Raw genomic sequence first — 27,056 nt, 5'->3', positions numbered from 1 at the left:
AGCCCTAGCCACTTTGAGGCTCGCTTCCTGGACATCCCATTGAGCCGAAATTAAGGTGTGCATGGCATCATGCACGTGGAAGGTTCTAGGCGGGCGCTTCGTCCCCAGCATAATGGCAGGAGCCAACAGGGGCTGAGGGAGAGACGTCCTCTGGAAGAGGAAATCTTCAAAATGCCCATGGCCTGCAGTAACAGGTTGGGCAAATCCTCTGAGCGAAAGATCCGCGCTGCAGAGGGGTCATCCGCTCCATACGAGCGGGAATCCGTCTCCTCCAAGGAATCCCCAAAGGACCGTTGGGAGAACTCAGATACGCTGCCCTCATCTACATCAGAGGAAACAGCGTACTCTAAGGCCTGGGAATCCACCCGAGGGCGTTTACTTCCGGGGGCCTCAACCCCTTTATCGGACAAGGGAGAAGGGGCAGCGTTTTGCATAAGGAGCCTGATGCAGCAGCAAAATAAACTTGGGGGAGAAACCTCCCAGACTGTGAACTTCAGCAGCCTGGGCCACAGCCCTAGACGCACTCTCAACCGGCGCTCGCAAGAGCGGGGGAGCAACATGCTGCACATCCAAGATGGCGTCCGGCGCGACACTCCGCGAAGGAGCCGCGCGGGAAGAACGGCGCTTAACTTTAGCCGCTATTTGCCGTCACCCAAATCAAGGGCGGCCATGGCATGAACGTCTCCCAGCTCAAGGGCGGCCCAAGAAGAAGCCGTCCGAGCAGAGTGGCCGGCCAAGATGGCGGAGGCGAGCAGCGGGGGATGGGCGTTTATGGCGGGAAAAACCGCCGCGCCGGAGGAAGACCCGGGACACTGACCGGCCTCCAAACTGACACCCAACAAGGGCGAATCAGACTTTAAAACCCCCGCATCCCCGCTAGAAGCGCACACGCGGTCCGGGGAGCGATTCTTCGCGCCCTCGCCCTCCGACGCCATAGGCCACGTGGAGATCGATCGGGGACCCCCCTGCCCGCTATAAAAAGGTAAAAATTACCTGCTTCTCGCTCCGAGCTGTAACGACCTGGTGTCCCAGTGAGTAGCTGCAATAAACGTTTAAATAAACGTCGAAATAAACGCCTTAAGGACGTCCAAATTTTTTTTTTTTTTTTTTTTTAACGGAGCCAGCGGGAGGGGGGAGAAAAGGAGGGACCTGGCGTCCACCAGGTTTGCACTTGCTCAAGAAGAGCCCTCAACCCCAGGTACTCAACAAAACCTAAAAATTAGGCTTGGAGACCTAGCCAGAGCTGCTGCTGTGTGTGACCACCACCTGCTGAGATAGAGAACATACTGAGGAGTTTCCGGCAGCACATGACCACATATAGGGAGGCAAAAGGATTGCTCTCTATCTCCACCTGCTGGTAGATGGACACAACCCACCAGTCTATGGATTGATCAGCATGATGATATGGAAAAAGGGAATTGTGAGACTAAAAGATACTGTGAACCGCTATGTGGATAATGATGAAGAAAAAGCCAATTTGCTAAATAGATACTTCTGTTCTGTTTTCACAGAAGAAAATCCTGGAGAAGGACCACAATGGACTGGGAAAAAAAAAGTACAAATGAGATTGGAGTGGATAGAGCACCGTTCACGGAATAGTGTGTGTATGAACAACTTGAAAAGCTAAAGGTGGACAAAGCCATGGGACCGGATGGGATCCACCCTAGGATATTGAGGGAGCTCAAAGAGGTTCTGGCGGGTCCTCTTAAAGATTTGTTTAATATATCCTTGCAGACGAGAGAGGTTCCGAGGGATTGGAGAACGGCGGATGTGGTCCCTCTTCACAAAAGTGGTGATAGGGAAGAAGCTGGAAACTACAGGCCAGTAAGCCTCACTTCAGTAATTGGAAAAGTAATGGAGGCAATGCTGAAGGAAAGGATAGTGAATTTCCTGGAAGCCAATAAGTTGCAAGATCCGAGACAACATGGGTTTACCAAAGGGAAATCGTGCCAAACGAATCTCATTGAATTCTTTGATTGGGTGACAGGAGAATTGAATCAGGGACGAGCTATGGACATAATGTACTTATATTTCAGCAAAGCTTTTGACACGGTTCCCCACAGGAGGCTCTTAAATAAACTGGATGGGCTGAAGATAGGACCCGAAGTGGTGAACTGGATTAGGAACTGGTTGACGGACAGATGCCAGAGGGTGGTGGTGAATGAAATTCGCTCGGAGGAGGGAAAGGTAAGTAGTGGTGTGCCTCAGGGATCAGTGCTGGGACCGATTCTGTTCAATATATTTGTGAGTGACATTGCCGAAGGGTTAGAAGGTAAAGTTTGCCTATTTGCGGATGATACTAAGATCTGCAACAGAGTGGACACCCGGGAGGGAGTGGAAAACATGAAAAAGGATCTGAGGAAGCTAGAAGAATGGTCTAAGGTTTGGCAATTAAAATTCAATGCGAAGAAATGCAAAGTGATGCACTTAGGGAGTAGAAATCCACAGGAGACGTATGTGTTAGGCGGGGAGAGTCTGATAGGTACGGATGGGGAGAGGGATCTTGGGGTGATAGTATCTGAGGATTTGAAGGCGACGAAACAGTGTGACAAGGCGGTGGCCCTAACTAGAAGGTTACTAGGCTGTATAGAGAGAGGTGTGATTAGCAGAAGAAAGGGGGTGTTGATGACCCTGTATAAGTCGTTGGTGAGGCCCCACCTGGAGTATTGTGTTCAGTTCTGGAGGCCATATCTTGTTAAGGATGTAAAAAGAATTGAAGCGGTGCAAAGAAAAGCTACGAGAATGGTATGGGATTTGCGTTATAAGACGTATGAGGAGAGACTTGCGGACCTGAACATGTATACTCTGGAGGAAAGGAGAAACAGGGGTTATATGATACAGACGTTCAAATATTTGAAAGGTATTAATCTGCAAACTAACCTTTTCCGGAGATGCGAAGGCAGTAGAACGAGAGGACATGAAATGAGATTGAAGGGGGCAGACTCAAGAAAAATGTCAGGAAGTATTTTTTCACGGAGAGAGTAGTGGATGCTTGGAATGCCCTCCCTGCGGGAGGTGGTGGAAACGAAAACGGTAACGGAATTCAAACATGCGTGGGATAAACATAAAGGAATCCTGCTCAGAAGGAATGGATCCTAAAGAGCTTAGACGAGATTGGGTGGCAAAGCCGGTGGCGGGAGACGGAGATGGTGCTGGGCAGACATATACGGTCTGTGCCAGAGCCGTTGGTGGGAGGAGGGGCTGGTGGTTGGGAGGCGGGGATAGTGCTGGGCAGACTTATACGGTTTGTGCCCTGAAAAGGACAGGTACAAATCAAGGTAAGGTATACACAAAAAGTAGCACAAGTCAGTTTATCTTGTTGGGCAGACTGGATGGTCCGTGCAGGTCTTTTTCTGCCGTCATCTACTATGTTACTATGAAAGGATTTAACTGATGCTTTCTTTGCTGTTTCTTTTTCCCCCGGTTGTGGAGCAGATTCTAAGGAGACATCAGCTTCCAGCTCACAACCCTTGTCTCTGGAACCTTCCTGCTCTGTGAGTACTCTACTACTACTACTTAACATTTCTAGAGCGCTACTAGGGTTACGCAGCGCTGTACAAATTAACAAAGAAGGAAGGTCCCTGCTCAAAGGAGCTTACAATCTAAAGAACGAAATGTCAAGTACTCCAGACTGACTTGCCAAGTCTTTCATGAGCTGTATAGTTCTCTGTTGACTGCTGGTCCCTGGTACCTCTTCTCTTACAGGCTGGTGTTTCACCAGCTCTGCTGAGGCAAATCCTTCGGTCTGCTTGCCTCTTAGGCTGCGGCTTGGAGGCCTTCCCCGGCTGTCTCCCCCGTTCCTTGTCTGCACACCCACCTTCCTGGGACCTCTGCGACATGGCAGGGGTTCCGCCGTCATCTGCACTCGCTCCTCCACCGGGTCATCTGGTGTTTGGGCCCGGTAGGCCCCATAGCCCAGGGGTTTGCCTGAGGTATGCTCCCCAGGAACCCCTCTCCGGGCTGGGGAAAAGGCAAGGCCTAGCTCCCTTCCATCCTGGAACCGACAGAGCCTCTGGCAGCACTTCCTCCTCTGTCAGAGTCTGGTCTGCAACTGAGCTGGAATGCCCTCCCGCGGGAGGTGGTGGAAATGAAAACAGTAACGGAATTCAAACATGCGTGAGATAAATATAAAGGAATCCTGTTTGGAAGGAAGGGATCCTCAGCAGCTTAGCGGAGATTGGATGGCAGGGGCAGGGCTGGTGGTTGGGAGGCGGGGTTAGTGCTGGGCAGACTTATACAGTCTATGCCCTGAAAAAGACAGATACAAATCAAGGGGCTGGTGGTTGGGAGGTGGGGTTAGTGCTGGGCAGACTTATACGGTCTTTGCCCTGAAAAAGACAGATACAAATCAAGGGGCTGGTGGTTGGGAGGCGGGGCTAGTGCTGGGCAGACTTATACGGTCTGTGCCCTGAAAAAGACAGATACAAATCAAGGTAAGGTATACACAAAAAGTAGCACATATGAGTTATCTTGTTGACCAGACTGGATGGACCGTGCAGGTCTTTTTCTGCCGTCATCTACTATCTACTATAATAAAACTCACCCTCATCGTTCTGAAGGTAACGTTCTGAAGACACTGTCATACCGGGGTACAAAGTATATCGTAATGATAGGGTAGACCGGACTGGTGGAGGGGTAGCATTGTATATTAAAGAGAGCCTTGGCTCAGATAGATTACAAATTCAGCAGGACACAAATCACACCTTTGAATCACTGTGGGTTGAAATTCCATGTATAAAAGGGAAAAAAATGGTGATAGGAGTGTACTACCGTCCACCTCGCCAGGATGAGCAGGTAGACACAGAAATGATAAAAGAAATCAGAGACGCGAACAAAATGGGCAATGTGATAATAATGGGTGACTTCAATTATCCAAATATAGACTGGGTAAATGTAACATCGGGACACGCTACAGAGATACAATTCCTTGATGAAATCAAGGACAGCTTTATGGAGCAACTGGTGCAGGAGCCGACGAGAGAAGGAAAAATTCTAGACTTGGTCCTTAGTGGAGCGCATGATCTGGTGAGGAACGTTATGGAACTGGGGCCGCTTGATAACAGTGACCATAATATGATCAGTTTTGACATCAACCTTGAAGTAACTGTACACAGAAAGTCAAATACGTTAGCGTTTAACTTTAAAAAAGGAGACTATGTAAAAATGAGAAGAACGGTAATAAAAAAAACTTAGGGGGGCAACTGAGAGAGTAAAAACTGTACAACAGGCGTGGACGCTGTTCAAAAATACCATCCTGGAGGCCCAGGTCATACATATTCCGCGAATTAGAAAAGAAAGACGGAAGTCCAAAAGACACCCGGCCTGGTTGAAAAGTGAGGTGAAGGAAGCTATTAGGGCTAAAAGAAACGCCTTCAGAAAATGGAAGAAGGAACCGTCTGAAAATAACAAGAAACAGCATAAGGAGTGTCAAAGCAAATGCAAGGCGCAGATTAAGAAGGCCAAGAGGGAGTATGAAAAAAAGATAGCATTAGAGGCAAAAAAAACATAGTAAAAATTTTTTTCGCTATATTAAAAGCAGGAAGCCGGCAAAAGAATCGGTTGGGCCGCTGGATGACCGAGGGGTAAAAGGGGCGATCAAGGAAGACAAAGACGTAGCGGAGAGACTGAATGAATTCTTTGCTTCGGTCTTCTGGACAAATGGGCAGGCTGGAGGGCAGGACGTCCTATAGAACGGCCCACCCACCAGCCTGCCCGTTTGTCCAGAAATCCGGACAAACGGGCAGATTGGCAAAACCCGCCCGGTTGCCCGGACATGTCCTCAAAAAGAGGGCATGTCCGGGTAAATCCGGACATATGGTAACCCTAACTAGAACTGAATAAAGTGCATGGAAACCAAGGAAGGAGAGATGTTTTTCTCCATCTAACCTAAGTAACATCACTCAGGTTACTGCCAGTCATGCACTCTGCCTGCACTGATGTGACATACCAGGGATCTTCTGCAACCACCTGTTCATCTGGGGCCTCATCTATAACCAGATTGTATACCAGCTCTGTTACTACTAAAGGGTAATGATAGGAGGCCAATTCCAGGCCTAACCAAGGATTTAATGTGCGTTCACTCTGACCTATTCTCTGACAAGAATGCTTGTCTTTCATTTTCCTGAGTTAGATTGCATTTGCTTATAATTGTATATAATTTCCAATTACTCGTATTTTCCATTTGCATGTAAATAAACAGCCTTATTTTTATAATAATTGACTTTTTCCTTTCTTTTCAGTTTCAAGAGCAAAAGAACTTGGACATGTGTAATGTGAGGGGAGGGATTTTATTTATACAAATAAAACCGCCTTTACACACAGTTGTCCTCCCCCTCTTATAGTGCACATAAGTACCGTACCTACCTCAGTCTACACATCCTTTCAGACTGTACGAGGAGCTGGAAGAGAAATCTGCTTCAAATGCGTGCTTCCTCAGAATATTTCACTAAAGACTGTAAAAAAGCTATTAGATGCACAGAATATAGCAGCACTTGGCCATCATGACAATGCCCTTCACCCAGACTATGCACAGTCCAACCCGCCAGAAGCTTCAGCCCTTGAGTTGAATCATGGCAGGGAAAACAAGGAAGGTCAAGCTCTAGCATCTAAGGTTAATCCAAAATGCACACAGACCTGTAGAGGAGGCTGCAATGGGAAGTCTGGTAGCAAGGTATGCTTTAACCAAAAGCCCGTCAGTCAAAATGTACATCATCATAGATGAGCTAAGCAACAAATCTCCCCTCCCATCCATGTCCAGCGATTCTCCACTGCCCTCCCCTCCCTGACCAGTGATTCTCCTCCTTCCCCTCCATGTCCAGTAACTCACCCCAGGCCTCCACCTGCCCCCCCCTTTAAGCCCTCGTTGAGTTCCAGCGCCTCAGCCCCACCTGCCCCCACTTAGCATCCCGACAGCCCCCCCCCCCCCCCGACGACACGTTTAAATCTTTTATTATTTTTTTTTATGTGAAGTTGCAGCGCCGGTGTTAGTGAGAGGACAAGGCTTACCTCCTCCTGCCTTCCCTTCATTCCCTCTGTGTCCCGCCTTCCTGACTGCAAAGAACAGACTATCAAAAAACTCCAAATACCCCAGAATACTGCCGTCAGACTCATATTTGGAAAAACTAAATATGAAAGTGCAAAACCCCTAAGAGAGAAACTTCATTGGCTCCCACTTAAGGAACGCATTGCGTTCAAGATCTGCACGATTGTACACAAAATCATTCACGCAGACTCCCCAATCTACATGCTAAACCTTGTGGACCTACCTCCTAGAAACGCCACAAAATCGTCCCGCAAATTTCTCAATCTGCACTGCCCCAGCTGTAAAGGTCTAAAATACAAGCTGATGTATGCCAGTACCTTCTCTTACATAAGCACGCAGTTATGGAATGCATTACCCACAGACCTGAAAACAATTCAGGAAATAACTAACTTTCACAAATCTCTGAAGACATACTTCTTCAACAAGGCCTACTAAGAGAACCTATAGCCCAACAATCCACCCCACCAATCCATCCAGTTATGCAAGTCCACCTTCCAAACTTACCCACCCAATCACTTCCTTCTTCTTCCCCTTACTTAATCTCTACATATTACTAATTGTATCTGATATCCTGGAATGACAATATCATTACTAAACTATGTAAGCCACATTGAGCCTGCAAATAGGTGGTAAAATGTGGGATACAAATGCAATAAATAAAATAATAAATAATTCAAAATCTGTTCACTTACACACAAGATCATGTATGGTGAAGCTCCAGAATATATGCTCAATCTCATTGATCTACTATCTAGAAATGCCATATTATCTGCTAGGTCCTACCTCATTCTCCATTTTCCAACCTGCAGAAATGTTAAATACAAGACTCTTTGCGTCATCCTTCCCTTACATCAGTCCGAAATATTGGAATGTCCTACCAGAACAACTTAAGGAGCTCGTCGACCACCATCTGTTCAAGTCCTTAAAGACGTTCTTATTCAACAAGGCTTACTCCACTGGCAACTCCAATGCTTAACCTCTCCGTCATTTCACCCCTGTCATTTACCCCTCCTGTTACTTTCTGTTTCTAGGCCATCACTGTCTTGTTTTGTATCCACTTGATTTATTGTAAACCACATTGTGCGTGCTCATGTGGGTAAACGTGGGGTAGAAATGTACTAAAATAAATAAATAAATGAAAACAAGTCCGGGTGAAAACATAGAAGTTTTAGTCATGGATGTCTTTGCTTTTTTTATATTATGGCTCAAAGACGTCCAAGTCCCGCCTCGAACACGCCTCCAATAAGCCCCCTTGAGATTTGGACGTCCTTGCAGCTGAGTTCTGACAAAGACGTCCAAAATCGGGTTTCGATTATACCGATTTGGGCGTCTCTGTGAGAAGGACGTCCAAGTGACGATTTATGTCACTTTTCGTACCTCCATGTCTTTCGAAAATGGAGTAATTAGACCTTACCTGCTAATTGGCTTTCCTTTAGTCCCTCCGGATCGGCCCAGGATTGGACTGATTGGTTGTGCACCCCTTCCAGCAGGTGGAGACTGAGAAAAACTCTGACTGTAGAGAGCCAATAGGAGCCCTGGCCATGTGACCCTAGCCTCAGTATTTGAATAACAAAGCAGAAAGGAAAAGGAAAAAAAAAAAACTTATATTCTGTACCTCGAGGAATTCAAGCAGCCAAAAGCACAAGATAAACGTGCTGAAACTATGGCTTAGCCGTGAAAAACAGGGCTCACCAGCAACTCAGTTCAGACATGAGGTATGGCCAATTATATACAGATATATGTATTTCTTTAACTGTTTAACTTGCATAAAATTATGTATTTGTTTAACTTGCTTAATTTGCAGAACAACCTGTATTTTCTTTAACTGTCTTAACTCGCAGAACAGCTCTGTAGACGACAGTTGCCTATCTGTACACAGTAATGTTGAACATAGACCGAAAGGAATAAGACGGGAGGGGCCTGGGCCGGTCCGGAGGTACTAAATGAAAGCCATTTAGCAGGTAAGGTCTAATTGCTCCTTCCTTAGCATCCCTCCGGACCGGCCCAGGATTGGACTGACAAATGTAACAAAGCAGTAGTCCCAAGGGAAGGACCCCAGCAAACCTGCTGTGAATACTTGTGATGCAAAGACCGCCTCCTGGCGACACTGAACATCCAGCCTGTAATGCTTAGTGAAAGAATGGAGAGAAGACCAAAAGTTGCCGAATTACAAATCTTCGCCGGAGGCACCAAGCAACATTCCGCCCACAAGGCTGCTTGCCCTCGTGTAGAATGAGCTATAACCGCCTCCGGAACTGTTCTGCCCGCTAAGAGGTAAGCAAACGCTATCATTTCCTTGATCCACTGAGATAACGTGGGCTTAGAAGCTGACAAGCCCTTGCGGTGACCAGCAAAAAGAAGAAAAAGACAGTCGGAGCGACGGAAGTCCTCCGTAACTGCGAGATACCGTTTAAGAACTCTCTTAACATCCAAAGTAAGCAACTTCTTCTGCTCATGCGTTCCCGATCCCAGAACAGGAAGAAAAACCAACTGGAACATATGAAAACGAGATAGTACCTTTGGCAAAAAAAAGAAGGAACCGGACGAAGGACCACTCGCTCTTTAGAAAACTGCAGAAATGGGGACCTGCAGGAAAAAGCCTGCAACTCCGAGACCCTCCTTGCTGATGCAATAGCCACTAAAAACACTGTCTTAAGTGTCAAATCCTTTAGAGAACAAGCTAGCAATGGCTCAAACGGAGGCCCTGTTAGAGCCGAAAGTACCAGATTGAGGTCCCAAGATGGAAAGACCGGTCTGATCGGAGGACGAAGAAGACTAACACCCTTCAAAAAACGAGCGACATCAGGAATAGTAGTGAAAGACTTACCTCAAATCCGACCTCTGAAAGAGGAAAGAGCTGCCGCCTGCACTTTAAGTGAAGAAAGAGACAGTCCTTTATCAACCCCTCGCTGCAGAAAATCTAACATCTGAGCAACCGAAGCCCGAAAAGGAGAAATCCCTGCATTTGCACACCAAGACTCAAAGATTCTCCAGGTGCGAATATAGCTGAGAGAGGTGGAGCGACGACGAGACCTCAGCATAGTGGAAATCACAGGAGCTGAAAAACCCCTCTTAGCTAAACGGGCTCGTTCAAGAGCCAAGCCGCAAGACAAAATCGAGCCGGGTCTGGATGTGAAAGTAGGCCTTTTTGTAGCAAGGTCTTGTGCACTGGAAGACAAAGAGGTGACGCCACCTGCAGACGTTGAAGATTTACGTACCAAGGACACCGAGGCCAGTCTGGGCCACCCCCCCCCCCACCCCCGTGCTCCTCGATCCTCTGTAGGAGACGGCCTAATAGAGGCCACTGAGGAAATGCGTGAAGAAGATCGGAGGGCCACTGCTGTAGGAGAGCGTATACCCCTTCCGCTCTTGCATCCCTTCGGCGATTGAAGAAGCGAGGAACTTTTGCGTTGAGACTAGATGTGAAAAGATCTAGAACCGGAGAGGCCCAGCGCTGTACTATTAAGTGAAACGTCCGATCGCTGAGAGCCCATTCTCCTGGATCGAGAGTGTGGCGACTGAGGAAGTCCGCTAGAATATTTTCTAATCCTGCTACATGCGAGGCTGATATGGCCGTGAGGTGCATCTCCGTCCACGTCGTAATGCTCTCCGCCTCTCGACACAAGAGGCGGCATCTCGTTCCCCCTTGGCAGTTGATATAGGCCATTGCCGAGGCGTTGTCCGAGAGCACTCGCACCGCTTTGCCCACCAGGAAAGAACCGAACTGCTGCAGAGCTAACCGAATCGCCCTGGTCTCCAAGAAGTTGATGGATTGATTCGCCTCCAGAGGAGACCAGAGGCCCTGAGTCCACCTGCCTAGACAATGAGCTCACCAGCCGCGAAGACTGGCATCTGTCGTTAAGGCTACCCACCGAGGAGACTCCAATGGCATTCCTGCGGTAAGATTCTTCATTCGTAGCCACCAAAATAGAGAGCTGCTCTCCCAGTCGCGGAGAGACAACCTCATTAGAAGAGAGTCCGTCTGGAAGGGCCACAGGGACAGAAGACACCACTGAAGAGACCTCATGTGAAACCTGGCCCAGAGCACTACCTCTATAGTGGCCACCATGGAACCTAGAACCTGAAGATAATCTCGAGCACACAGACTCTTCCTTTGAAATAAACCCCAAATCTGAGACGGGAGATTTAGAATCCTGCCCTGCGGAAGAAAAACTCGACCCAGCGCAGTATCGAAGGTGACCCCCAAATACTCTAGAGACTGAGAGGGAACCAAACGACTCTTGGCTACGTTCACTACCCAACCTAGGGACTGCAAGAACACTACCACTCACTCCGTGACTTCAACTCTCCTGATAAGACTTCGCTCTGATCAACCAGTCGTCTAGATAAGGACGAACAAGGATGCCCTCTTTCCTGACATCCGCTGCCACAATGACCATAACCTTGGTAAACGTGTGCGGAGCTGTCACTAGACCAAAGGGCAGAGCGTGAAACTGGTAATGCTGGCCTAGAATCGCAAAGCGCAATAACTTGTTGTGAGCCGGATGAATAGGAATATGCAAGTAAGCCTCTGTGAGATCTAATGCTGTTAAATACTCTCCTTTGCGAACGGCTACTATTACTGACCGAAGGGACTCCATACGAAAGCTTTTGACTTAGAGCTCGATTGACAGCTTTGAGGTCTAAAAGAGGACGAAAGGAACCTTCCTTCTTGGGGACCACGAAGTAAATAGAATAGCGGCCCTGCTTGCGCTCCAAAGGAGGGACTGGACAAATAGCTTGAAGCTCTAAGAGCCTCTGTAAAGTCTCCCGATCCACCCCCGCCTTGAGTCGAGAGCGACAGGGAGAGTCTTGAAAGGTGTCTGAAATAGGCCTTGCGAATTCTAAGGCATAGCCGTCTCGAACAACTTCCAAGACCCACTGATTTGACGTAATGTGGACCCACCTCTGATAGAACTGAGCAAGTCGAGCTCCTACAGGAACCAGAGGAGAGGCCCTCGCACCTTCATTGGGAAGCACGCGCATGGAAGGGAAAACTCGCACCTAAGAGTCTGCCTCCTCTGCAGTAATCCCGAAAGGACTGAGTCCTGTTGAAAAACCGAGACCCCTGAGTCTGATCAGTTTGAAGCCTACAGAAGGTGCGCATTCTACCATGACCAAACAAAGCACCCCGACTGGGCAGACGAGGCCTACCTTCTGGGAGACGAAGAACCTTAGAGTCTCCTAGGGACTGAACCAATTTATCCAATTCTTCTCCAAATAAAAAGGAACCCCTAAAAGGGAATTTACTTAACTTAGATTTGGAGGCCGCATCTGCCGACCAACCTTTTAACCAAAGAGAGCGGCGAGCTGCGACACCCAAGACCAAGGACTTAGAAGATGCCCGCAACAGATCATACAGAGCATCTGCTAGAAAAGCAGAGGCCATCTCAATCTTGGCCACTTCCACATCTATAGCCACGTCCACATCTATAGCCGTAAGATCATCCGAAGATCTATCCAAGACTTTCTCCACCCAACAAAAACAGGCTCTAGCCACTAGAGAACCACAAATGGCCGCCTGTACTGCCAGAGATGAAACATCAAAACTGTTCTTTAGAAGAGTGTCTAACCGCCTATCCTGAACATCCCGCAGTGCCATTCCTCCATCTACGGGGACCGTGTTACGTTTAGTAACTGCTGAAACCACTGCATCAACTACGGGAAGCTTAAGAAGAGTCTATCCGCCTCCGGTACAGGATAAAGGCAATTCATAGATCTGGCAGGACGAAACGCCGCATTCGGGACTTCCCATTGGGATTTAATAACATCCCAAATATCCTGATGCATGGGAAAAGTTCTACTGGAAGCCCTAGAACCTTTAATACATCAACCTTATGCACTTCTGAGACTGGAAGTTGATCCTCAAAATGCAAAGTAGTGGACACCATAGGAATGAGATCATGCAAATCCTCCTTATGGAACACTCTGGCTACTGAGGGATCTTCCCCTAGGGACAAAGGCACAGCGTCCGGATCTAAAGAAGAATGATCCTCCCAAGTATGCTCAGTCAGCCCCTCTTCCTCTTCTAAGAGGGGCATTTCTTGATCTTGGTCCGATAGCAGATGTAATTGTAAATCCCAGTCCGTAGGTCTCTTAGCTGAAGGTACAGATCTGACAGGATCCCCTGACAACCCTGCTCCTGAAGTATCCCTCTGCATGAGAAAAAGTGAATGATACATACCTGTAGCAGGTGTTCTCCGAGGACAGCAGGCTGATTGTTCTCACGACTGGGTGACGTCTGCGTCAGCCCCCACCAACCGGAAGAAGCTTCGCGGGCGGTCCGCACGCGGGGCACGCCCACCACGCATGCGCGGCCATCTTCCCGCCCGTGCGCGACCGTTCCCGCCAGTTGAATGACAAGCAAAAAGATGAAAACGCAACTCCAAAGGGGAGGAGGGAGGGTAGGTGAGAACAATCAGCCTGCTGTCCTCGGAGAACACCTGCTACAGGTATGTATCATTCACTTTCTCCGAGGACAAGCAGGCTGCTTGTTCTCACGACTGGGGTATCCCTAGCTCTCAGGCTCACTCAAAACAAGAACCCCGGTCAATTGAACCTCGCAACGGCGAGGATACAACAGAAATTGACCTACGAAGAACAACTAACTGAGAGTGCAGCCTGACCAGAATAAATGCGGGTCCTGGAGGGTGGAGTTGGATTTACACCCCAAACAGATTCTGCAGCACCGACTGCCCGAACCGACTGTCGCGTCGGGTATCCTGCTGGAGGCAGTAATGCGATGTGAATGTGTGGACAGATGACCACGTCGCAGCCTTGCAAATCTCTTCAATAGTGGCTGACTTCAAGTGGGCCACTGACGCTGCCATGGCTCTAACACTATGAGCCGTGACATGACCCTCAAGAGCCAGCCCAGCCTGGGCGTAAGTGAAGGAAATGCAATCTGCTAGCCAATTGGAGATGGTGCGTTTCCCGACAGCGACCCCTAGCCTGTTAGGGTCGAAAGAAATAAACAATTGGGCGGACTGTCTGTGGGGCTGTGTCCGCTCCAAGTAGAAGGCCAATGCTCTCTTGCAGTCCAATGTGTGCAACTGACGTTCAGCAGGGCGGGTTTGCGGCCTGGGGAAGAATGTTGGCAAGACAATTGACTGGTTAAGATGGAACTCCGACACCACCTTCGGCAGGAACTTTGGGTGGGTGCGGAGCACTACTCTGTTGTAATGGAATTTGGTATGTGGAGCATGAGCTACCAGGGCTTGAAGCTCACTGACCCTACGAGCTGAAGTAACTGCCACCAAGAAAATGACCTTCCAGGTCAAGTACTTCAGATGGCAGGTATTCAGTGGCTCAAAAGGAGGTTTCATCAGCTGGGTGAGGACGACGTTGAGATCCCATGACACTGTAGGAGGCTTGACAGGGGGCTTTGACAAAAGCAAGCCTCTCATAAATCGAACGACTAAAGGCTCTCCAGAGATGGCTTTACCTTCCACACGATAATGGTAAGCACTAATCGCACTAAGGTGATTCCTTACTGAGTTGGTCTTGAGGCCAGACTCTGATAAGTGCAGAAGGTATTCAAGCAGGTTCTGTGCAGGGCAAGAACGAGGTTCTAGGGCCTTGCTCTCACACCAAACGACAAACCTCCTCCACTTGAAAAAGTAACTCTTTTTAGTGGAATCCTTCCTAGAGGCAAGCAAGACACGGGAGACACCCTCAGACAGACCCAACGCAGTGAAGTCTACACCCTCAACATCCAGGCCGTGAGAGCCAGGGACTGAAGGTTGGGGTGCAGCAACGCTCCGTCGTTCTGCGAGATGAGAGTCGGAAAACACTCCAATCTCCACGGTTCTTCTGAGGACAACTCCAGAAGAAGAGGGAACCAGATCTGACGGGGCCAAAAGGGCGCTATCAGAATCATGGTGCCGTGGTCTTGTTTGAGCTTCAGTAAGGTCTTCCCCACCAAAGGTATGGGAGGATAAGCATACAGGAGGCCGGTCCCCCAATGGAGGAGAAAGGCATCCGACGCTAGTCTGCCGTGTGCCTGTAGTCTGGAACAGAACAGAGGCAGCTTGTGGTTGGTCTGAGAGGCGAAAAGGTCCACCGAGGGGGTGCCCCACTCTCGGAAGATCTTGCGTACCACTCTGGAATGAAGCGACCACTCGTGCGGTTGCATGACTCTGCTCAGTCTGTCGGCCAGACTGTTGTTTACACCTGCCAGGTATGTGGCTTGGAGGAGCATGCCGAACTGGCAAGCCCAACGCCACATGCCGACGGCTTCCTGACACAAGGGGCGAGATCTGGTGCCCCCCTGCTTCTTGGTGTAATACATTGCAACCTGATTGTCTGTCCGAATTTGAATAATTTGGTAGGACAGCCGGCCTCTGAAAGCCTTCAGTGCGTTCCAGATCGCTCGGAGCTTCAGGAGGTTGATCTGCAGATCCTTTTCCTGGAGGGACCACAGACCCTGGGTGTGAAGCCCATCGACATGAGCTCCCCACCCCAGGCGAGATGCATCCGACGTCAGCACTTTCGTGGGCTGCGGAATTTGGAATGGACGTCCCAGGGTCAAATTGGTCCTGATGGTCCACCAGAGCAGTGAAGTGCGGCAACTGGTGGAGAGGCGGATGACATCTTCTAGATTCCCGGTGGCCTGAAACCACTGGGAAGCTAGGGTCCATTGAGCAGATCTCATGTGAAGACGAGCCATGGGAGTCACATGAACTGTGGAGGCCATATGACCCAGAAGTCTCAACATCTGCCGAGCTGTGACCTGCTGAGACGCTCTGGTCTGCGAAGCCAGGGCTAGGAGGTTGTTGGCCCTCACTTCGGGAAGGAAGGCCTGAGCCGTCTGGGTATTCAGCAGAGCTCCTATGAATTCCAGAGACTGTGTTGGCTGGAGATGGGACTTTGGGTAATTTATCACAAACCCCAGCAGCTCCAGAAGTTGAATAGTGCACTGCATAGACCGGAGGGCTCCTGCCTCCGAGGTGCTCTTGACCAGCCAATCGTCGAGATATGGGAACACGTGCACTCCCAGCTTGCGTAGGTAGGCCGCTACCACCACGAGGCACTTTGTAAACACTCGTGGGGCAGAGGCGAGCCCAAAGGGCAGCACACAATACTGAAAGTGCCGTGCGCCCAGGCGGAATCTGAGATACTGTCTATAAGCTGGCAGTATCGGGATGTGAGTGTATGCGTCCTTTAAATCCAGGAAACATAGCCAATCGTTTTTCTGAATCATTGGCAGAAGGGTGCCCAAGGAAAGCATCCTGAACTTTTCTTTGACCAGGAATTTGTTCAGGCCTCTCAGGTCTAGGATGGGACGCATCCCCCCTGTTTTCTTTTCCACAAGGAAGTACCTGGAATAGAATCCCTGCCCTTCTTGCCCGGGTAGTACGGGCTCGACCGCATTGGCGCTGAGAAGGGCGGAGAGTTCCTCTGCAAGTACCTGCTTGTGATGGGAGCTGAAGGATTGAGCTCCCGGAGGACAATTTGGTGGCAGGGAGGTCAAATTCAGGGCGTATCCGCACCGCACTATTTGGAGAACCCACTGGTCGGAGGTTATGAGAGGCCACCTTTGGTGAAAAAATTTTAACCTCCCTCCGACCGGCAGACCGTCCGGTACGGACACTTTGAGGGCGGCTATGTTCCCGTGGATCCAGTCAAAAGCCCGTCCCCGGCTTTTGCTGTGGAGGCGCAGGGGGCTGCTTAGGCGCACGCTGTTGACGAGAACGAGCGCGCTGGGGCTGTCCCTGTGCCTGGCGAGGCCTTCGGGCCGGCTGGGTGTACCTACGCTTTGCAAAAGAATAGGGCACAGCCTGCCGGGCCCGGGAAAAACGTCCACCTGCTGAGGTGGATGCTGAAGGCGCCCGGTGGGAGAGCTTATCGAGGGCAGTTTCCCGCTGATGCAGTTGGTCCACCAGCTGCTCGACCTTCTCACCAAAAATATTATCCCCCCGGCAAGGGACGTCGGCCAGTCTCTGCTGGGTGCGGTTGTCCAGGTCAGAGGCACGCAGCCATGAGAGCCTGCGCATCACTATACCTTGGGCCGCAGCACGAGATGCCACGTCACAGGTGTCATACATACCCCTGGACAGGAACTTTCTGCACGCCTTCAGGTGCCTGACCACCTCCTGATAAGGCCTGGACTGCTCCGGCGGGAGCTTATCGACCAGGTCCGCCAGCTGCTTCACATTGTTCCGCATGTGGATGCTCGTATAGAGCTGGGATGACTGGATGCGGGTCACGAGCATGGAGGATTGGTAGGCCTTCCTCCCAAACAAGTCCAGAGTGCGAGACTCCCGCCCCGGGGGCACCGAGGCGGTATCCCTCGAACTCCGTGCCCTCTTGAGAGCAGAATCCACGACCGCCGAGTCATGGGGCAATTGGGGCCGCATTAACTCTGGGTCCGAGTGGATTCTGTACTGGGACTCTGCTTTCTTGGGAATGATGGGATTAGATAGTGGTCTCATCCAGTTCCGAAGCAGTGTCTCCTTGAGGACATTGTGCAACGGTACCGTGGAGGACTCTCTAGGTGGTGATGGATAGTCGAGGACCTCGAGCATCTCAGCCCTCGGCTCATCCACAGAGACCACGGGGAAGGGAATGCAAATAGACATGTCCCTTACAAAGGAGGCAAAGGAGAGGCTCTCAGGGGGCAAGAGCTCTGGGGAAGGCGTGGGGTCCGAGGGAAGACCCGCAGACTCCTCTGAGGAGAAATATCTGGGGTGCTCCTCTTCCCCCCACGAGGCCTCTTCCTCGGTATCGGACATGAGCTCATGTAGCTGAGTCCTTAACCGGGCCCGGCTCGACGTCGAGGCACCGAGGCCTCGGTGTCGTCGAGCGGTGGACTCCCGCGCCGGCGGGGACGAAGCTCCCTCCATCGACGGGGACTCCACCTGCGTGGCGGTCGAGACCGGCGCCGCAAGCGGCAGCGGTGTCGACGACGTCGGCACCGGGCTAGAGCTCGCCGGCGCCACAGTCAACGGCGCCGAGGGCGCAAGCACCCCCGGCGCCGGCACAGCCTGGCGCATCAGCCCTTCCAGGATCCCCGGAAAGATGGCTCGGAGGCACTCGTCCAGACCCGCTGCCGGGAAAGACGGGGGGGCCGGTAGAGGCGTCGGTGCAGGAGACTGCACCAAAGTGCTGGGACCCTGACGTGTCGGTACCTCCACTACCGAGGGGGACCTTTCCTCTCGACGCGGACGTTTCGGCGTCGACTCCTCTCCGGTACCGAGAGCCGGATGCATGGAAGGCGACCGATGACGGTGCTTTTTAGATTTCTTGCGGTGCCCGTCATCGGTGCCAGGTGGCATGGAGGAGGAGGAGGTCGATCCCCCTCGGTCCCGAGGAACCGGGTCAGACAGGGTTCGGTCCCGAGGGCCATGGGCCGAGGGAGTGATCGGGGCCGATTGCCCACGCGGCCTCTCACCCCTACCCTCGCCGGAGGACCGGCGGGCCGACGGGACCTGTGCTCCTGGGGTCGATGGCATCGGTGCCGATTTCTCGGGCATCGATACCGGTACCGAAGAACCGGCCTTCGATATCGATGCCGTCGAGGTCGACGTCGAGGGGCCGGCGCAAGTTCCAAAAAGACGGTCCCGCAGAACTTGCCTCGCAACCTGAGTCCGTTTCCGGAGACCAAGACACAGAGAACACGACTTGATATTGTGCTCCGGCCCGAGGCACTGGAGGCACCAAGCGTGGGTGTCGGTCTGCGAGATCGGCCGGCCGCACCGACCACACTTCTTAAATCCACTCGGGACCTTTGAGGACATCGACGGAAAAATCGCGTCGGCGAAGTTAAAGTCGTCGATGGTGGCGGTAAATCACACCTCGAAAAAGTAATCGACCGCGCGGCAACAAGGCCGCAGCGCGACGCCCCCGCTCGAAAACGAGGGGAAAAATAGAGCACGTGCTCTCTCTCTTTTTTTTTTTTTTTCTGAAAAGAAATTCGGAGCGCGCGGCAATAAAAACTAAACGAAAAATAAACAGAATTCGCGTAAACGCGACGGCTTTCCGGGGCTGACAAAGAGAGAGCGGCGGTAGCACGACTCTCTCCAGGCGCGGAAAGAAAAGGACTGGCGGGAACGGTCGCGCACAGGCGGGAAGACGGCCGCGCATGCGCGGTGGGCGTGCCCTGCGTGCGGACCGCCCGCAAAGCTTCTTCCGGTTGGTGGGGGCTGACGCGGACGTCACCCAGTCGTGAGAACAAGCAGCCTGCTTGTCCTCGGAGAAAGGCCTGGTACATCTTAAGTACAAACTCAGGAGGAAATCCCCTTGCCTGAGTGCCTGCAGACTGTACCAGAGCCCAAGTCAGGTTCACCCAAAAACGCTGAATTGCGAGGAGTAGATGGGACATCCAATGGAGACATAGGAGCTGGAGTCAAAATGGCCGCCGTTTACGCCAACTTACCCGCGCCAACCTCCGGAGCCGCACCTGAGGCCTCCACACTAGGCGCAAGAGGCCGCGACGGAGAAGAAGGAACAACCGCTGAACCCGGCCCCGAAACCGACGGAGGAAGAGGACCGGAAGAAATCTCGAGCGCTGTGCAAAATTTACAAGGGCCGGAGACATTAACCACCCCCCCCCCCCCCCGACAGAGCAGCTCTTGAGCTTCTCCGACATATTGGAGGTAAGTATCCACACGTCTACTGGCGCCTAGAGGTTCGCGCCCTTTTTATTTTATTTCTTTTAACTAAAAAATAGGTCAGATAAAATCTCCCCAAGGAAACCAAACGCGTTCAGGAGTAAGCCAGAAAAAGGCTGACTGATTGCAGCTGGATTTGTCCTCCTCATTTTTTTTTTTTTTAAACACTGCTGATAGAGGCAAAACCAAGCACACACGGATAACTAAACTGAGCTGTCTGCTCGTTAGGTCAATGGGGAAAGACAGACTTTTTTTTTTTTTTTTTTTTTAAACAATACTGGCTGCCTCTCCCAAAGGCAAACACCTTTCCTCAAAAAGGGTAGCCCTTCCCTCTTTCTCTTTTTTTGTAAAACAGTAAGGAGATGGGGAGAAAGGGGGGGAGGGACCCGGGACACCCGAGTGTAACACCCCAGAGGCTGACAACTAACAAGCCTAATATCAGAAAAGCCTCTAATCGAATTCCCCAGGCACAAAACAGAATAAACAGAAAAGAAAAATCTATTAATGTATACCAAAGAAAGACTAATGGACTCACTTCCTACCTGCTGGGAGACTGAGAAAATACAGAGGCTAGGGTCACATGGCCAGGGCTCCTATTGGCTCTCTAGAGTCAGAGTTTTTCTCAGACCTGCTGAAAGGCGTGCACAACCCATCAGTCCAATTCTGGGCCGGTCCGGAGAGATGCTAAGAAAGAGCCTGTTAGTGTCCTAACCTTAGTAGCCGATCCTTTTAGTTTCTTTTTAATCATTTCCTTCATTTTATTATAGTCGCCCTTTCGAAAATTTAATGCCGCTGCAGCAGATTTCTATGAATTTTCCCCAATGACCATATGTATTGTAATTTCTCAATAAAACTGCTTTAATTTGTTGGTGCCACTGCTTTATCCAGGGGACCATTTCCAGCTGTGTGCAACTGTAAAATAAGCAGCTGAAAGAACTTGAGAATCCATTCCATTGGATCAAATGTCAGCCCACCTGCCCAACGTCAGTGATGACAAGATATGTATTGAATACTAGAAAATCTGTGAGAGTTCTTCCTTTAATGATTTTTCCAGGATCCTACATAAGTACATAAGTAGTGCCATACTGGGAAAGACCAAAGGTCCATCTAGCCCAGCATCCTGTCACCGACAGTGGCCAATCCAGGTCAAGGGCACCTGGCACGCTCCCCAAACGTAAAAACATTCCAGACAAGTTATACCTAAAAATGAGGAATTTTTCCAGTCCATTTAATAGCGGTCTATGGACTTGTCCTTTAGGAATCTATCTAACCCCTTTTTAAACTCCGTCAAGCTAACCGCCCGTACCACGTTCTCCGGCAATGAATTCCAGAGTCTAATTACACGTTGGGTGAAGAAAAATTTTCTCCGATTCGTTTTAAATTTACCACACTGTAGCTTCAACTCATGCCCTCTAGTCCTAGTATTTTTGGATAGCGTGAACAGTCGCTTCACATCCACCCGATCCATTCCACTCATTATTTTATACACTTCTATCATATCTCCCCTCAGCCGTCTCTTCTCCAAGCTGAAAAGCCCTAGCCTTCTCAGCCTCTCTTCATAGGAAAGTCGTCCCATCCCCACTATCATTTTCGTCGCCCTTCGCTGTACCTTTTCCAATTCTACTATATCTTTTTTGAGATACGGAGACCAGTACTGAACACAATACTCCAGGTGCGGTCGCACCATGGAGCGATACAACGGCATTATAACATCCGCACACCTGGACTCCATACACTTCTTAATAACACCCAACATTCTATTCGCTTTCCTAGCCGCAGCAGCACACTGAGCAGAAGGTTTCAGCGTATCATCGACGACGACACCCAGATCCCTTTCTTGATCCGTAACTCCTAACGCGGAACCTTGCAAGACGTAGCTATAATTCGGGTTCCTCTTACCCACATGCATCACTTTGCACTTGTCAACATTGAACTTCATCTGCCACTTGCACGCCCATTCTCCCAGTCTCGCAAGGTCCTCCTGTAATCGTTCACATTCCTCCTGCGACTTGACGACCCTGAATAATTTTGTGTCATCGGCGAATTTAATTACCTCACTAGTTATTCCCATCTCTAGGTCATTTATAAATACATTAAAAAGCAACGGACCCAGCACAGACCCCTGCGGGACCCCACTAACTACCCTCCTCCACTGAGAATACTGGCCACGCAATCCTACTCTCTGCTTCCTATCTTTCAACCAGTTCTTAATCCATAATAATACCCTACCTCCGATTCCATGACTCTGCAATTTCTTCAGGAGTCTTTCGTGCGGCACTTTGTCAAACGCCTTCTGAAAATCCAGATATACAATATCAACCGGCTCCCCATTGTCCACATGTTTGCTTACCCCCTCAAAAAAATGCATTAGATTGGTGAGGCAAGACTTCCCTTCACTAAATCCGTGCTGACTTTGTCTCATCAGTCCATGTTTTTTGTATATGCTCTGCAATTTTATTCTTAATAATAGCCTCCACCATCTTGCCCGGCACCGACGTCAGACTCACCGGTCTATAATTTCCCGGATCTCCTCTGGAACCTTTCTTAAAAATCGGAGTAACATTGGCTACCCTCCAGTCTTCCGGTATTACACTCGATTTTAGGGACAGATTGCATATTTCTAACAGTAGCTCCGCAAGTTCATTTTTTAGTTCTATTAATACTCTGGGATGAATACCATCAGGTCCCGGTGATTTACTACTCTTCAGCTTGCTGAACTGACCCATTACATCCTCCAAGGTTACAGAGAATTTGTTTAGTTTCTCCGACTCCCCCGCTTCAAATATTCTTTCCGGCACCGGTGTCCCCCCCAAATCCTCCTCGGTGAAGACCGAAGCAAAGAATTCATTTAATTTCTCCGCTACGGCTTTGTCCTCCTTGATCGCCCCTTTAACACCATTTTCGTCCAGCGGCCCAACCGACTCTTTGGCCGGTTTCCTGCTTTTAATGTATCTAAAAAAGTTTTTACTATGTATTTTTGCTTCCAACGCTAATTTCTTCTCAAAGTCCTTTTTTGCCCTCCTTATCTCCGCTTTGCATTTGGCTTGGCATTCCTTATGATCTATCCTGTTACTTTCAGTTGGTTCTCTTCTCCACTTTCTGAAGGATTGTTTTTTGGCTCTAATGATTTCCTTTATCTTACTGTTTAGCCACGCCGGCTGACGTTTAGTCTTTTTTCCCTTTTTTCTAATACGTGGAATATATTTGTCCTGAACCTCCAGGATGGTGTTTTTAAACAGCATCCACGCCTGATGCAAGTTTTTTACTCTGCGAGCTGCTCCTTTCAGTCTTTTTTTCACCATTTTTCTCATTTTGTCGTAATCACCTTTTCTATAGTTAAACGCTAGCGTACTTGATTTCCTAGTTTCACTTCCTTCAATGCCAATATCAAAACCGATCATATTATGATCACTGTTATCAAGCGGCCCTCGTATCGTTACCCCCTATCGATCCTGAGGTCAACTGTTACACACGCTACTTATGGAAGAAGCAGTTCTACTTCATGCACCCTCTCCAGCACCAGTCCCACAAGCTATCATCTGACCCAAAGTGCAGTATGTTTTCCAAACTATCTTTTCAAAGTACATATGACTGCACTCATTATAGAACTGAAGATCTTACTGTAGCAATTTCTGGTTACTCATGTTGCATTTAAGAGTTTAGAGAAAAAAAGGAAAAAAAAAAGCCCTTCCTACCAAAACAAAGGAGGGATAAAATATGATGTCTGTTATATATAGGAGAGGAGGACTAGCCTAATGGTTAGTGTGGTGGGATGCGGACCTGTGGAATTGGGTTTGATTCCACTACTGCCTAACGGTCAGTATTAGGTTGAAATCCTAAGGAACCAAGTCACTTAGCCCTCTACTGTTCAAGTACAATATAATGCTAAATTGTGAGTCCATTAAGGACAGTACCAGTACCTAAAAAAGAAAAGTGTAAACTGAAAATAAATAAAAAACAATGTATATGCAGAAAAAGCAGGGAAATAAGAAGCTAAAGTTTTTGTGTGTCATAGGTTTTTTAAAATGTATCATGTTCTATCAGTCAAATGCCTTCATCATCTTAAAGAAATAATTTACTTCTGCAAAAGGGTTTAACCAGCTTATTAACCATCTCTCCTCAAAACCCTAAGGCCATGCTACAATATTCCTTTATTCCATTACGCTGTGTAAAACCATTTGAAAAATAATTTCTTAAAACTATGCATAACTGACTCAATATTCATCCCACAGCAGTCAGGGATTGTTTTAAATCTCCTGGCGCGGGACTTTTATACCTAGATGTTTAAAAGCAGGATGTACCCAGATGCCTGCGCTAAATATCCAGGTATAAGGGAACTGCCAGCACTTATCTTCGTATCAGTCTTTTTTTCTGTCCTATCTTGATAGCTACTGTTAACAGATTCAATATTGTCACTAAACCGGTAACCCCGTAGCTATACCTTAGATCCATCTCCAGACCGCCCCGCTCTGACCAGATATTCAGTCACATTATCAGGAAAAAACAACTGAAAATCTGGGTATGGCCCCAGTCAGAAGTATTTATCTGGGAAGCAGCTGTTCCAACCCAGATAAATCCTACTGAATATCAACCAACATTTTCAACATTACTCCTAATACAGCTGTTGTCATTTGGGTACTCACCCTGTCATGAAGAGTCCAGCCGACATACTTTAAGTAACTATCATTGAGAAATGCATCACTGTACATTTTCATCCACACCCCAATTTCTTCAATACAAATAGCTCTAATCTCAGCAATAGCATCCCTGGAAAAAGAACAGAATATACATTTAAACATACATACTACTGGATATTTTACACCTAAAAGAATTAAGGTGCAGAAACCAGGGCATGCTTTCCATTATTCCTGCTTAAAGAAAATGAATGTTTGTTTTTAAGACCAAAGTGACAAGGCTGCAAAAAGGACGGATTTTCATTGTAGAATTGGCAATGACCCTACTACATTATGGAAAAGTGTTCTCTGTGAGTGACGTCACCAATCGAGCCAGGGCAGGAAAGCTTCTTCAAGCTTAAAAATGAGAATTTTTCAAGATGTTCCACTGTGCATGTGCACCACTTCCACCTGCTGAGGTAAGGCAGGACCAGTGGTGTGCTGGAACCAGCTCGCACCGGCTCGCAAGAGCCAGTTGTTAAATTTTTAAAGCTCTTGCGAGCCGGTTGTTGTGGCAGGCGAGCCGGCTCCCAGGGACGGCGCAACCCGGCAGTGAGGTAAGCATGGCAGGAGGGCACCACAAGCCATACTTACCTCACCTCCTGCCGCTCTGGGGAGTTTAAATCCTTTTCACTGCAGCTGCAGTGAAAGCCCGCCTCTAGCCTTCCCTTTGTTCCCGCCAGTGTCCTGCCTTCTTCTGACGTCATTTCCTCTTTCCGCAAGGGCGGGACACTGACAGCAAACGAAGGGAAGGCTAGAGACGGGGTTTCACTGTGCCAGCTGCTGCGACGGAGCAGGGGAGCGAAGGGAATCGCTGGGTGGGAACATGGATGGCTCGAAGTGGGGCAGGGGAGCGAAGGGAATCGCTGGGTGGGTACATGGATAGCTCAAAATGGGGCACGGGAGCGAAGGGAATCGCTGGGTGGGTATGGATGGCTGAAGGTGGAGCAGGGGAGCAAAGGGAATCGCTGGGTGGGTATGGATGGCTGGAGGTGGAGCAGGGAAGCAAAGGGAATCGCTGGGTGGGTATGGATGGCTGGAGGTGGGGCAGGGGAGCGAAGGGAACCGCTGGGTGGGTATGGATGGCTGGAGGTGGGGCAGGGGAGCGAAGGGAATCGCTGGGTGGGTATGGATGGCTGGAGGTGGGGGAGGTGGGGCAGGGGAGCGAAGGGAATCGCTGGGTGGGTATGGATGACGAGGGGGCAGGGGAGAGAGAGAATCGCTGGGTAGGTATGGACGGCTGGAGGGGGGGCAGGGGAGAGGAGAGAATCGCTGGGTAGGTATGGACGGCTGGAGGGGGGCAGGGGAGAGGAGAGAATCGCTGGGTAGGTATGGATGGCTGGAGGGGGGGCAGGGAAGAGGAGAGCTGCTGCATATGGATGGAGGAGAGGGAAGGGAGAGAGAAGAAATGCTGGACCTGGATGGAGGGGAGGGAAGAGTGAGGAAGGAGATGAGAAGAGGGAAAAGGAAGAGAGGAGAAAAAACTGCACATGGATGAAGAAAATAGGCAGAAGCTGGATCCACTGAACAGTCAAGTCTGCGGAGGACCAGAAATGAAGAAGAAAAGAGGAAAGGAAAGGAAAGAAATAAATGGAAAGGAAGCCCTGGAAACAGAGTTAAGAGGACAGATAGCAGCAGAGTCGGATACTGGGCCAGCATGATCAGAAAAACAAAGTCACCAGACAACAAAGGTAGAAAAAATCATTTTATTTTCATTATAGTGTTTGGAATATGTCCACTTTGAGAATCAGGTGCTCAACATTAAAAGTTTATATTTATTTACTTATTTATGGCATTTTATCCCACATTAAACACCCCGGGAGGTGGTGGAGATGAAAACGGTAACGGAATTCAAACATGCGTGGGATAAATATAAAGGAATCCTATTCAGAAGGAATGGATCCTCAGGAGCTTAACTGAGATTGGATAGCAGAGCCGGTAGTGGGAGGCGGGGCTGGAGGTTGGGAGGCGGGGATAGTGCTGGGCAGACTTATACGGTCTGTGCCAGAGCCGGTGGTGGAAGGCAGGGATAGTGCTGGGCAGACTTATACGGTCTGTGCCAGAGCCGGAGTTTGGAGGCAGGACTGGAGGTTGGGAGGCAGGGATAGTGCTGGGCAGACTTATACGGTCTGTGCCAGAGCCGGTGGTGGGAGGTGGGACTGGAGGTTGGGAGGCAGGGATAGTGCTGGACAGACTTATACGGTCTGTGCCAGAGCCGGTGGTGGAAGGCAGGGATAGTGCTGGGCAGACTTATACGGTCTGTGCCAGAGCCGGTGGTGGGAGGTGGGACTGGAGGTTGGGAGGCAGGGATAGTGCTGGACAGACTTATACGGTCTGTGCCAGAGCCGGTGGTTGGGAGGCGGGGCTGGTGGTTGGGAGGCGGGGATAGTGCTAGGTAGACTTATATGGTCTGTGCTCTGAAGAGAACAGGAACAAATCAAAGTAGGGTATACACAAAAAGTAACACACATGAGTTGTCTTGTTGGGCAGACTGGATGGACCGTGCAGGTCTTTTTTCTGCCGTCATCTACTATGTTACTATTAAACATAAATTAGATTGGAACCTGGGATCATAAATTATTTTTTTTCCTGGAGTAATGCATTGCCCCCCCCCCCCCCCCCCAGGCTCTCTCCCCAGCTATAGCCAGCTCTGCAATGTGGTGGGGGGGGGGGGGGGCACAGAGGTGGACCAGGGAGAGAGCCTGTTGTTAAACATTTGCCAGCACACCA

The 27,056-nt window shown here is 49.6% G+C and overlaps 1 protein-coding gene across 1 annotated transcript in view; it reads right to left on the bottom strand.

Moving 5' to 3' along the window:
- Positions 1-27,056, bottom strand: part of STAG1 (stromal antigen 1) — a 1,758,022-nt gene that overhangs the window by 1,261,915 nt on the left and 469,051 nt on the right. The window contains 1 exon segment of the mRNA XM_030215628.1: positions 24,297-24,420. Coding sequence (XP_030071488.1) covers positions 24,297-24,420 — 124 coding nt within the window.

The sequence above is a fragment of the Microcaecilia unicolor genome, chromosome 10 (assembly GCF_901765095.1).
Source record: "Microcaecilia unicolor chromosome 10, aMicUni1.1, whole genome shotgun sequence".
NCBI lineage: Eukaryota > Metazoa > Chordata > Amphibia > Gymnophiona > Siphonopidae > Microcaecilia > Microcaecilia unicolor.
Note: the sequence above shows the minus strand (reverse complement) of the source record. Positions and strands in the feature narration are given on the sequence as shown.